This window comes from Pithys albifrons, chromosome 4 (genome assembly GCF_047495875.1).
Source record: "Pithys albifrons albifrons isolate INPA30051 chromosome 4, PitAlb_v1, whole genome shotgun sequence".
NCBI lineage: Eukaryota > Metazoa > Chordata > Aves > Passeriformes > Thamnophilidae > Pithys > Pithys albifrons.
The window spans coordinates 12,618,922-12,633,099 of record NC_092461.1 but is presented as its reverse complement, the minus strand read 5'-3'; the positions used below and the strand labels follow the sequence as shown (position 1 = coordinate 12,633,099).

General features: G+C 35.7%; 1 protein-coding gene across 4 annotated transcripts in view; it reads left to right on the top strand.

Moving 5' to 3' along the window:
* Positions 1-14,178, top strand: part of ATP9B (ATPase phospholipid transporting 9B (putative)) — a 158,262-nt gene that overhangs the window by 79,599 nt on the left and 64,485 nt on the right. For all 4 annotated transcript variants that reach the window (XM_071553491.1, XM_071553490.1, XM_071553492.1 and 1 more), the window contains 2 exons: positions 2,695-2,770; positions 10,740-10,816. In XM_071553491.1, the coding sequence (XP_071409592.1) occupies positions 2,695-2,770; positions 10,740-10,816 (153 nt within the window). The remainder of the gene's footprint in view (positions 1-2,694; positions 2,771-10,739; positions 10,817-14,178) is intronic.

The window sequence follows — 14,178 nt, the reverse complement described above, 5'->3', positions numbered from 1 at the left end:
CAGAAGATTTGCAGAAATTTCTCCTTAACACAGGCCTGGTCTTACTCAGGAGTTGAAGTCCATGTTCCTTCCCTGCTTCCATCTATCTGTACCATGTCTCTAAAAGCAAAAAAAACCAATGTGAAACAACTAAATTCATAAACACACTTTTTATTTTTCATTTGAGTAGCTTACAACGAAAGAAAAATAGGATTAACTCATAATCCATTTGGGTATGGAAGGTGTGGTATTTGGGATCTGGAATGAGCTGTAGAAAGATGAAAATGTTAGATGAGGATGACATGAAAAGATCACAATGAAATAAGCAGAACCTTCGTGACTGGCCAGACCATTCTGTTGATGGCCATGAGTGGAAAGAGATAGAGCTCCTTTGATGTTATCCTGTTTTGAATGACCTAAAAGAAGGCATTTTTACTAAGTCTTGTAGAAGGTAGACATTGTACAAGAGACTTTCCTGCCTGTGTTGTCAGCTCTTCAGTCACTGCAGGGCTTTTGTTTTTTTTTCTTTTAATATGAAGGAGTTTCATAATTCACTGTCTTAAAGATCCGCCAACTGAAGAATAAGGGAGAAAAAAAAGATTTTCCTAGCTTAGTATCCTATTCTTGGTGATAGCCAGAGGCAGACTACTGGGAAAGAGAATACAGCTAGAGTAAGGACATGGTAGTGCCTTCTCAGAAGAGTCTTCTGTCTCCTAACAACTCAAGATGTGGGAACTTCCTGAGTTACAGCTGGCTTTTGTAAGTAACCTGCAACAAATTTTTTCTTCTTTAAACTTACCCAGTCCACTCTTGAACTTCTGTAACCTTTTAGCATTCAAATAGGGAGACATTGTGCAGGTTCATTACATATTTTTATGAAGGGCAGTTGTGTGTTTTTTGGTTTTTTTTTTTTTTGTTGCCTGTATTTATGAGGCTGACTTCTTTATTCTTTGATAAGAGTCAGCAGTACTTATCCTCCCTTTCTTGGTGCCTGTTGCATAGATGTCTGTCATATTCCTCATTAGAGTTCAGGTTTATTTAGTCATATATAGTATGGAAGCTATGTCGATCACCCTTGTTGCTATTTTTGAATGTTTTCCAGTTCTTTTTGTTTTCTGTTTGGAATAAGGGGTAGGGAGGAGGAGTTTAGAACTACATGGAAAAGATTTGGACAGAATGTGGAGTACTTTGAAGTACCATGATTTGCTGGGGGTGGAGAAGACAAAGTTTTTTCCTCCCCTAGCAATTCTAACCATTTAGCTTGTTCTTGACCATTTAGTGGTTTGGTAGCTTTGTAAAAATTCAAAAACAAAATCCAAAATTTAGTTTTGAGTAGTCAGATCAATTTCTGAGTAGTTTTCATCAACTCAGAGCTCATCACTTTGTGAAGGTGTGATGTTTTCTTCCTTTATATGCATCACTTTACATGTCACTGTATGGAATTTCATCTGTCTGCTTTTTTCTCAGATATATTAACCTAGAGCATTACCCCACTGTTAAATAATAGATGGTTTTTCTATACCTATTTTGTTCTGAAGTTTTACTTTAGTCTTATCAAAAGTTACAATATAAGTTATGGAAAGAATTAGCAGCAAGCATTTCTTTGAGTTCTGCAGGTTTTTGGTATCTTTCTGTACAATGTGTTTTAACTCTCCCTCTCTTTCCCTCTGTTTTTGACAGAATGGTTCTTTATGCCTTTTAAATAGTGATTTTTCCTTACTTAAGAGAATAAGAACTGTAGTTTCCTTGTGGTATAGGGATCTTTTGAAAAACACACAAAAACGTACCTGTTTAGTTTGAGATTCTTCTCTTTTAGAAACAGAAATTTCTATGCAGCTCGTCCTGTGTTTGGTGGTTGTTTCAAAATAGAGATGAAAAAATGGATGTAGGTTTTTATTATTAACAATATGTAGAATTTATTTTGTATTTTGATAAATCAATTGTCCCCATTTTCCTGCAAAATGTTTAGCACAGTTGATAATTTGATCAAATATACTTGATTATCCTACCTCCTAAAGTTTCCTTTAGTTGTAAACAGCACATTTCACAGCTGTTAATGAGAAACAAATCTGTACATGTTTGAAATTGATCATGAGAGATTGTTTACAATATGTGGATCATTATTGCCTGGGAGGAGAGAGGGGAGGGGAAAAAAGGAAGTATAAAAGAATCATGGAGGCAGTTTTCTATTTGAAGTATTTTCCCATGGAATATATATATATTTTTAAGTGTGTGGTAAGACAACACAAGCCTGAATTTCTTGATAAAAATCTAAATATTCTTCTCTGAAGTTGATATCATGTTGATCAGGTGCAAAGTGATGATGACCATAAGTTACTGTATGAATAATAGATGATTTAAATAGAAAACAAGTATTAGGTTTTGGTGGTTAGTGTTCATAGCTCACTTTAACTGCTTGCTACAGCAAACTGTTATGAAGTTTGATACATCTGAGGAAAAGAATATCTTCCTTTTAAAACACTTTAGTTCTTTGAATGTACTAAGATTTAAGTAATATGAACTTCAATCATTATTTCACCTTTTGGAAAATTATTTATGTGTGTGTGTATACAGACAAAGCATGTACAATGACTGCTATTATACAGTGATTGATACAAGGATGCAAGCATCCTGTCCAAGTTACTCAGATGGCTTGGCATGGTTCTTAACATTTTGTGATGGTAATTTACTTATTAGCTCTCATATTTTTCATAGGAGGACAGTGACCCCGCAGTTCATGAAAGCCTAAGCATAGAAAATACATTATGGGCAAGCACTGTTGTTGCTTCAGGTAAGTGTTGCAATAGCAAAGCTGATAATGTATCTAAAATTTCTGTGAAAGCGTATCTTTATTTTTCTAAGGCCATTAATATTTCACATTGTAAAATATTTTTGTCTTTTGGGCTATTAAACTCTTGTTTTTCTACCTTACTGTTGGTTTCATCATGCTACTCAAAATATTTCCATGCATTTTTAATCCTCCTTAATGTCTTTGGGGTGTTTTTTTTCTTAAATTTTGCTCTTTTAGTAGTGCTATCTCTTGCATCCCAGTGAAGTCACTGACCTTTTTGATTTAATTAAAACTTCAGGTTGTAAGGTGCTCTGTTCAGCTGACTGTGGATGCTTCTCCCTGCTGAAAAGCAAGGGTGGTTTTACATTTGTTAGTTTTTCTGTTATCTATACTCCGTGCTTAAAATCTTCTGTCAGGCAAAGTCTTACTCAGAAAGAATAGATCGGTTAAACACTTACGGGATCTAAATATGAGTAATGTTTCATATATCTCCCAGATATTAAGAGTCCATATTATCTAGATGCTGTATTTGGCCTTCAAGCTGTTGTAACTTTTCTTTAAGAGCAAAAATTTATTTTCTTTCATTTTTGCTCTATGCAAGAGATGTCGAAAGGTCTGTGATTACTCTTCATCACAAAAATAGTGAGAATAAGGAATCGAAAAATGATTTCTGAAAAGAACTAGGATTTCAGATGTTGAATTGGAACAAATGGAAAAAAGCTGAGAGAGGAAAAGTAAAAAAGGGTCTCCACCTAACTTCTGAAGTTAGTCCCTATTGTGAAGACTTCTTTCATCAGTCAGAAGGCTGTGGGAAAGAAATTAATTTTGGGAAGGTTGCAAAGAAGTCTGTGACTGAATACTCCTTTCAAGTCTGAAAATAGTCGTGATCTTTGATGTTTAGTGTTGTTTGATTTGATTGCACTGAAAAATTAGTCTCTCTAAAACTGTCCTGTCAAATGGATGATGCGTAAAATTGTCCTCATTTAGGTTTTTAACTTGGGTAGTCAAGTACTGTAACTCTGTAAAAAGATGTTTCTCATTAATTATAAGTGTGAGTGTTGTGTATATTTGAGTTTACTTTCCCCAAATCTGTGTACAGGGGAAGACTACACTCAAAGAGTGTGTATTTGCAGAGTCAGTAATACTCAACTAGTAATTCTGAATTTTAATTGAAAGCTGTTCATGTTTTCATTTACAGGGTAGGTGACTGTTTAGAATTGTAGCTGTTGACTGAGGCCTCTTGGTCTGCCATCTGAAGTTGGCACCTCTGTTAGTGGAAATAGTGCTCCTTAAAACTTATATCTTGGGGTGTGTTTGGGTTTTTCACTTCTGAGGGGTCTTGTGAAAGTTTAATTATTTATGAAAGACTTAAGTTCATTATTAATGATGGTAGTAGAAAAACTTGGAAAAGATAATTCTCTTGTTAGAGCATATTTTGAAGAGTGGAATAAGACTAAGGAAGACTCAGGGCAAACTCACTGAGTGATACAAAGTAAAAAGTACTGAATGATTCTTCAAGACTGCAGTCTCTTCTGAAGGGAAAAATAGCATGATCAAGACATTAAAAATGGTGTTATGATGTGCATACAGAAGTTGGCTTGAATTAAGGTAGCAGAGAAAAATAACTTCCTTCAGTAACTGGTTTTATGACATTAATTATACCTAGACTTTGGCATATCATTCATTTCACTTGCGTCATTTCATATATTAACTACAGCTTAATACCATGGTAATGTGCTTCTCTCATGTAAGCATTGTGGCTATTAAGCATGTAAGATTTCTATTTGGATATTTCCTCATTCTCAGCACCTCTGTGGAGGTATTTCTACCATTTGGTAGGATTAGGACTTTCCAAAAAAGGCAGAAATGATTGCCTTAAGTCTCTCGCTTATCTAATAAGACATTTGTAAGGTCTTACATGTGCGCTATGCATGTAGTCATGAGGAAGACCATAAGACAAACATTTAGCAGATTTTAAAAATGTTCTAGATTTGGTTGATAATTGAAGTATCTTTCAGTTGTTTTCATCCCACTTCCGCGTTGAATGTACATAACTAAGTGTCCTGGATTTAAGTAAATGTAGGCCTAAATTTAGGCTTTAGTTTGAAAGTAGGCCTTAGATTACAAGCTGACTCGAGCTGGGACAGGCTGGCTGACAGCCGACTTCTACTGGCCAATGGCACTCCATACCGTATTCTGCCATCATCTCAAATATGAAAGCAGATGTAAGAGAGGCTTAGTTCAGTTCCTTCATGGCTGTAGTGCTAACTAGACATACTCTGTGCTGCTCTGCTGATTAGGCCTGGCACCACCTCACCGCTTTGTTATCTATAGGAAAGTAAAATGTTGATTTTTAGTATTCTCTCTGCTTGGGTCTGTCCCTCGGAGGACTGAGTTTTCTTGAGTGATTTGTAGCTAGAATAGTGGGATTTGTGTTTGATGGGGAGTGGGGAGTTATCTTTTGTTATTTCTAACTTCTGTGTGTTGTACCGTAGTCTTCTTTTAATTTTCTCTTTTCTGTATAATATAATAATATTATAATTATATATAATATATATAATTAGTTTAAGTTTAAATCTTAGCGTTTCCAGGGTTTTTTCCTCCCTTTTCTCGGCAGGGGGAGAGAAGCTCTGACACTCTGTATTGGGAGTTAGCATTTTGCCACCTCAACCCAAGACACTAAATTATGAACCTGATGCTAAACTAATTAAATTTGTATTTTTTTTAGAGTAGACTTTTATTTCAATTTCCAAAATTTGTGACAACTGGAAACCTTGATAAAAACACTTGTCACTGTTTGACTGCATTATAAACAGATATAAGCTGCCTTACCATGGCAGGATATCAAAGGACTTGTGGACTCTGCCTACACAAGTTCGCAGACACCTCTGCATCCCCTCACCTACTCTGCTCTGTCACAGTCCTTGATTATATCTGAAAAATTTAGTGGAAGGTTACAGTTGTGGACAGCTTCTGCAGATGAATGGTACTCGGCTTCCATGAAAACAGAAGAATAAACAGCCCATAGTATGTGAAAGTTTGCACTGTTTTTCTGCTCCGTAGATAGCTACCTCACCTCACCACCCACACTTGTATCTTATTCCAGTCTCCTTACTGGTTCACAGTTCTGGTCTAGATTTACAGTTCTGTTATATGCTCATATTTTTCACCAAGAAAGTATACCTTGTCTGTGTGCAAATCTAATATTCTATTCCTTTGCCACTTTGATTCAAGATCGTGAGTTTGTAGCCTGTACTCCGTTGGTAGGGGCTAGAGTTCCACCCTGCAATGTTTACTGTACATCTCTTCATTTACCCTAAGACTCTTCAGTATAACGGTTTTAATGCTGTCTAGCTTGGAAGGCTGCTCTTTAAGCAGCCTGGACATCATCTGTTACTAAGCCAAGCAAATGTGTGACCCACTGGGACTCTGTTCTGCCCTTCACAACCCCTTGCAGGATGTGACAGAACATTCTGGATCAACCTGTGGAATTACTGCATGTATTACTGACCAATGCTGTGAGCCCCAGGAGTGGAGACAGACAGCTATGTCACTGATGCCCAGAAATCTGAGTTGCAGATATGTAGTCTTAGTTTTAAAAAAGGTTTTGCATGGGACATAAAGGGACAAGTATTGGATGAGGGGGTTCTCGTTTCAGTGATTAAATAGATGCTGATTTCCCAATATATAAACCACATTGCATTAGGTAGGAGAGCCCACTATCTCCAAGATACATGTCATTGATATTTGTCAAGGTGATACAGAGGGTCAAGGTCAGTCTGGGGAAGGTGTTTGGGGAATTATGTGGGGAATACCTCAGAAAACTTGAGCTCTGGTTGCTGATGCCCTGACAGGTCTAAAACAGAGAGAGCACAAATCAATATTTTTGCAGATCAGTAACAGCAAATTTAAGTGTATAAAGGCTTCAGGGAATCTTATCAACAGTATCTTGAATGCAATTACCAAAGCTCATGAAAATACCAGGATACTACAATAATGGATTCTACGGAAGAAAAAAAAAAACCAAAACCCCCTGAACCCACCTATTGCTAGAGCAATAGAAGTGACATGAAAAGTATTTGCTATACATTTAAGACGTCTTATTTTCTTCTTTAATTTTGGGGAACCAAACAACAAAATCATGTAATGTCAAACAACTCAAGAATAAACTCTTCCATGTCCTTTTAATTATAGAAAAAAGTGGTGTTCAGTAGAGTGAGATTCCTCAAACTGGTACCTTCCAAGGTGTTTACTTTCCTTGGATTTACTGCATCTCCTCACCATTTAGAGTAAGCTAAATGGGGAAAAAAAACATCCATTTTGCAACACCTAATATATACCCGGTTGTTCTAGTTTCAAAATGGATAGTTTAGATATCTAAATGGAGATTCCTGCTGCTATCACATCTGCACTTCTTTCTGCTCTTTGCTGCAAAGCCCTGACAGAGATTTGGTGACCGTGTGTGTAACATTTATCCTGACCATAGAAGGGACAGGCTAAGGTGCCAAGATCACACTGGAAGCCTCTGGCAAGGAAATCAAAAGTCTTTCTCCTAAGTCCAAAGCATGCAGTCATCCTTTTGTTATTTTTTAATAAGTGAGATAGGAAAAAATACTCTGACTTTTTCCACTTTCAATCAATACCTCAGTGGGTTTCAAAAAGGTAACAGTAAGGTATGGAGACTCTCATTCATGGTATTGCTGTGGAATTTATAGAAGTGCCTGAAGGAAAGGAAGTTTTAGTTAGTTAAAACTTGAAAAACTGCTGTCACTGGAGAAACAACTTCAAATATAACCAAATAATTTAAACCACCTAGTATTCTGAAAACCTTTTGGTTTATCTTCAATTAAATTACTTATCTTTCAGTTCATTTGTGCCTGTGGCATTGATGACTGCAGTGTTTTTGTTTATTGAAAGCTTTGGTGAGTTTCATTTCAGAAAGGGAGAGAAGAAAGACAGCAGTTATATTTTAAAAAGCCTCAAAAGGTCCACTATGGTATGGACTTTAGCTTTTTGTTCGCCATTTGTGGTAATGATCAGTGTGGTACAAATGCTAAAGAAGATAATGCAATTTTCTAAGAAACCTGCTGAGATACCTATTAAGAGGAGATTTGTATTAATGTTGTTATGTCATCATTTTGACAGGTGTCAGTCTTGCAAAGTCACTTTAGATAACATCAGAACAATTTGAATAAATGCACAGCTGTAAAACCCACTATTTTCTGCCAAGTTCTGCACATGATTTGATTTAGTTTGTGTTCACTCTAGTTTTTATATGGTCCACATAGTGCTTAAATGATACCAAAAATTGATATGATCACACACTGGATTCAGAGTATGCCTTTTTGTGTGTGCTATTTCTTCACTAGTCTACTTTCACATTTTTCTCAGGCCTATATATTTATTCTGCTGGTATGTCATAACTTCCCTCTCCTTCATTAACCACTCTGCCCTTACCTATCAGTGATTGCCCAGTTGACATGAAACCCAGTTTGCAGAGGCCTCATACATAAAAATACATGAGTCATTGCTTTTAATAAGCCCAGGCTTGCAACTATTCTTCCAGGAACCCCAAATTGGATTCAGTTTTTCTTATTGGATACCAGAACTGTCCCTGTTGCAACCACTGAGGGACAGCACTGAAATTAGGCTTGGCATTCCCTACACCAGTGTACTTCAGGAACCCTTGATTTACCAGTGATCTTGTGCTAATACCACAAAGTTGAAAATCTAACATGTAGAAGCAGCAGTTAGTAAGATCTAACCAACATTCTCTTCCAAATTCAGTATTCAGAATGGAATTCATCTGACTTTGACCTTTGAAAACGACTTTTCAAGGAGCAAAATAGGAGACAAGTAGGACAGCTTGTTTTTCTGAGCTGCAGCAGCCAAATCAGGGGAAACTTAGTGGAAAGGTGCCATCTGGAATGCAGAAGTCCTCCCCAGTTTCCATAGAACTAAAGAGATACAAAGGCAGAGATAGCTGCAGTGTACAGAATGGAATTCCCTACGGAATATTGTCTAGTGCATTCTGGCTATTGGACAGAGGTCAGCTCTGAGGATCGCTCCAAAATAAAATGCCCCAAAGGGATAAATAGACAGTGGTTGGAGAATAGTAGAAAGAGTTCAGAAGATATAGTTCAATGACTATTGGAGGAATTTTGGGGTGTGTTTGGGATATGTTACACATATGTTAATATGTAGATGTGCAACTGTGAGCAGAGGCAGAATAGCTTTGGGGAAATCATGATGTCAAGAGAAATCATAAGAAAAAGCTTTAGTAGGGAGAAGAAAATAATAGAAACCCCAATTTTTAATTGTCCAGAAGGTGTAATATTTAATCACTGGCTTTTTGTGTGTGGATTCAGTTTTTGCTTGCATTCTGGCTTTGTTTTGGCTGAGACAGAGTTATTTTTATTCCTAGTAGCTGATAAAATGCTGTGTTTTGGATTCAGTGTGACTAATGTTGATAACATGCTAATGGTTTAGTTGTTGCTCAGCAGTGCTTACCCTGAGCCAAGGGCTTTTCAGTTTCCCTGTGCTGCCAGTGAGGAGCTGCACAAGAAGCTGGTGAGAGGGAGCATGGCCAGGACAACTGACACAAACTGGCCAAAGGGATATCCCATACCATAGAGCATCATACCCTGTATATAGACTGGGGGCAGTTGGTTGGGAGGGGCTGATTGCTGCTGAGGGATGGGATGGGCAGTAGTGCTGTGCATCACTTGGTTCTCTTTGAATTTTTTCTTCCATTCCCCCCCCTCTTTTTTAAAGCACAATATTCATTATCGTTAGTTTTACTGGTATTGCTGTTATATTTTACTTTGTTTCAGTTATTAAACTGTTTTTATCTCAACCCACAGGTTGGGGTATTTTTTTGGTGTTGGTTTTTTGGTTTTTTGTTTGGTTGGTTTTGGTTTATGTTTTGGGGGTTTTATGTTTGTTTTTTTTTCCTGATTCTCCTCTCCATCCCACCAGTAGCAACACTGGAGGGGGAGGGAGTGAATGAGCAGCTGCACAGAATTTATTTGCCACCCTAAGTTAAACCAGGACACATTCTTATTTTTGAGTAAATGAAACTTCTTTCCATTAATGCCAACATCTTAAACTGTTGTCTTTTTTTCTTTGGGTGTTGCACTGCAAGAGCAGTGGTAGCAGATCTTGCATGTGGTCCTGATTGCCAAGGACAAATTAAGTTAATGTCAGACAAACATGTAGTACGTTTACTTTATTTAAACTTTTCTAAGCAGTGAGTTTCTGACAAGTTACATTAATTATTTCTTTATAGCATAATGACCTTCAAAAACCCCCCATATTATTGGTTTTACTACCATAAAGTCATTTCAGGTCACTTGATAAAGTAATAGAAATAAAGAAGTTATTTCATACTAGAAAGTGTTATAGTGGCATATTAATAAAAAACTAAAAGTTTCATTAATATAAAAATTTATTTAGTGATGCTGAAGCTAACTTTTCCTGTGCTAGCCTGTAAAAATTGACTGAAAGATAATTGAAACTTGGGAATCTTTTTTAAGTTAATGAACAGGAGAATATTTTGGGGGGAATTTTATGAAAGTGATTAATTGGGTGAACCAGATTTTCATTATAGGTGACAGAGATAGGCAATTTCTGTGTGATGTGTTCAGCACTATTTTACTCATTTTTGTATTTCTTGCACAGTTCTTTATACTGTGTGTTGACTTCTGAAAACAGTTGGAGTCAATTTTAAGTTCAAATACCACTTTTTAACTAGTTACATTGAAGGTATGTTATAATTTTTATGGATTACAGAAGTTACAATGATCCTTCATTGTCAGTTCTGAAAAACAGCATTCACAGTGCTATGCATAAGTGTTTGGTCTTTTTCATGCAATTGATTTATTTAAGGAACTGTAAATTACTGCAAATTTTAATTCGAGCAAATTTTATTTACTTGACACCTCTGTTTTACTTTGTGTTTGCTTTTCAGGAACTGTAATTGGTGTTGTTATATACACAGGCAAGGAAACACGAAGCGTAATGAACACATCCAATCCAAAAAATAAGGTAAATTAGTCTTACTGTGGGCTTTCCAGCTTCTGTTTTCATAAAATTAAACATAGATGTCCCTAAGCCCAAAAATCTGTTTGTTCTTACTCTGATGCATTTCATGTGTGCTGCACTGACTTGAATTTTGGTATGAGAAGTGAATTCTGCTGCAGCCTCCTATTGGAAGTAAAATTATTCTTCCTTTAGCTAGGAGTATTACAGGTACTAACGGAGGCATTTGCCTTTAAGGTATCAATGTACATTTTCAGACTTTTGTACTTCTGTCTCACAACCAAATATTAATTCTCACTTCATTTCTCTCAGATTATTTTACTGCAAAGTGTTTGGCTAAAGCTACACTGTATTTTCAAGGAGGGTTTATAACAGAGTACTAAAATTTTTGGGGCTCCTCTAGGAGGTAGAATAAGGTAAGTGAGGTTCCATTCAGTACTCAGAACACTCTTTCAAGGATTTTTACAAGCAATGATAACATTGTCAAGAGATTTTTCTGTTGAAAAGGTACCAGAAGTTTTAGTGCTTCCTTCTCTACAAGGTTCTTTCAGTTCTAAACAAAGCAAATAGCTCTTGACTTAATTGGTAATGTTTCTAATGTAAGTTGGGAAGGGCCTTCAATTATAAACAATTATAACTTCAGCTGTGGACTGTATCTTACAACAGCTGTGTTTAGAAAGATTATTAAGAAAGGACCAAAATTATTGCAAGAGGTTTAGAAAAAATAATCAATTGTGACAGGCTGCCATTTTCACACCATTCGTAATAAGTTGCTCTGAGTAGGAATATCAAGAATGAAATGGTAATACAAATTGCTTGAAGCAGTTACTGCAGTCCCCTGAGTGTATTGATTTGTGCTTCTAATAAAGAGATGCTTTTAAATGTCTCATTGACAGAGACAGGGGATATGTACCATTACATGGATTAAGATGGCCTTTTATTATTTTAATCTTTGTAACATGCATTTTAAAATAATAGAGTAAAAGAGAACCAGAATTGTTTATGGTGCATAGTTATTTTCTGTTCTGTCTGATATAAAGACGAGCCCTTTAGTAATAGAATCTTTCTCTAAGAATTCTGAACAAGTTCTGACTAATAAATGATTCTCACAGGTGTTTAAAATTAAATTACTTAATATAGTACTTTGATAGAAGAATATTCATGAATGTAAAATGCATTGCCCTAATTCAACAGATTCTGGAGCTGTATGAGATTTTTAGTAATCATTAAAAATCTTTTGCTTTCACACAGAAAATTACAATGAAGCATAAAAGGATTTGTGTTTACAAATTCCTCAATGTTTTCAAAATTATTATTAATATTAAAAAAGTTGCTCCAAAGTTTCATCAGCAAGATTAAGTAGCAGATGAAGGAGAGAAAAGAGATCCAGCAGAATATTAACAAGCTGCAGTGTGGTTTTTACTATTAAACACATCACCTTTAATGTTACAGCTGCTAACAATTAAATGCAGTATCTTTCATCTGCAGTGGGGACCTAAATAAACTTAAAATTTTCATGAAGCACTAAGAAGCAAAATATTATGTGTACACATGCACATACACAAGCTTAACAGAACCAAATTCAAATAATAAAAGCTAGAATATATTGAATTATCTAAACACTATCTAAAATAATTAGCTCAGGAGCATTTATCAAGAAGTTTAGACTGGAAATTAGGAAGCACTTCTTTACCAAGAGGATGGTCAAATCCTGGAACAGGCTTCCTAGAGAGGTGGTAATGCACTAAGCCTGTCAGTCTTCCAGGCATTTGGGTGGCGCCCTTAATGCCATGTTTTAACTTTTGGTCACCCCTGAAACAGTCAGGCAGTTGGACTTGATGATCATTGTAGATACCCTTTCCAACAGAAATAGTCTATTCTATTCTGTTTAGAAGTCATGCCTTTAAATAGCATTTTATCTGCCATTGATAAAAGAGGTGATGCTTGTCTAACTAAACTTCCAAAGGCCTTTCCAGGAGTCATTGATCTGTGAAGATGTTCAGTATTCTAAATACGTATATTTATTTTTCCCTTGGAAATTCATTATTCAATAATGCTAGTGTCTTCTGCCTTTGGGAGAAGGCAAACACTGAGATCTATGATTCTCAATTTACATTGTCAAATTGAAACTCGTACATTCAGAAATAAGCAAGAAATACACAGGCTTGACTTTTTATCAACCCTCTCTTCATTGAAATGTAGATAAATGTAGAAATGTCAGTAGTATTTTTGCTGGAGAATATTGCTGCTGTACTTCATACTATAAACTTGTTTTTGTAATGGCAAATTTTTTAGTTTTCCTGCTTAAGGGTAGCTGCTTTTTGGCTGAACCAGTATTAAAATTTTGAGATACAGACCTGTTCTGTAAGCACTCAGCAGAAGACTAAGGCTGAAATAAGTTTAAGCAAACTTACATATGAACAATTGTGAAATGTATGTACCTGTTCAAGCATAGAGTTTATCCGTAAGTTAAAGAAGGATTTATTGTGTTTGCTGAAGTATTTAGTCATTCAAGCAACAATTTTCTTAACTTAAAGTCAACACTTAGTTGTTTTATTACAATTGTAAAAATTGTTTCATTGCCTAAGGATGCAGACACAGTCTGAAAAATACAATATACAGAGCACAGAATTTTCTTAATGGATCAATTCAGTATGTTTTTAATTCCAAACAATATAAACAAAAATTATTTCTGGCAAGTTTTAATTTCAGTCTAAAATGATACATGTTCTGTGCTTTAGATAAATGTAGAAATGGTAACATCAACATTATAACATAATGACTCTCTGCATTTCACCTCATTAGCAGTCACATCAGCTTACTCAGGAATGAAGTTCCAGCCTTTAAAGGAAAAAAAAAATTCAGACTGTGCTCCTCACAATGCTGTAATCAGTAATCAATCCTATTTGGATAGATATTCCTAAACCTTGGCTTTCTGGTTGAAGTTGGACTTGTCAATGCTAAAGGTCATTTATAGGTGTTAATTAACCAAGAGGGAAATTAACAAACTAAGGTTATTTTTTTTCTGGCATTTTGCAGTGTTCTTATTCTTACCTATTTAAACTGCAGAACAGCTTTTTGTTACCTAAATTCAGAGTTGCTTTTGCAGCTTTAGTCTTCATAGAAAGCAAGATTGTTAGCACAGCCTTTCTGCAAATGTGACTTTTTTCCATCAGTGGAAAAAGATTTGGGGGGTGAAGTTAAAAAAAACACAGTATACTTGGAGGGAGATGGAAATAAATTCAAGGGAGTGTATTTTGTGTACTAAGATTGAAACATAAAAATTACTTGGACTTTTCAATGTATATACAATCAGAATGTACACAGTACATCAAAATGAGTAGAAATTATCTTAACTGGACCTCCTG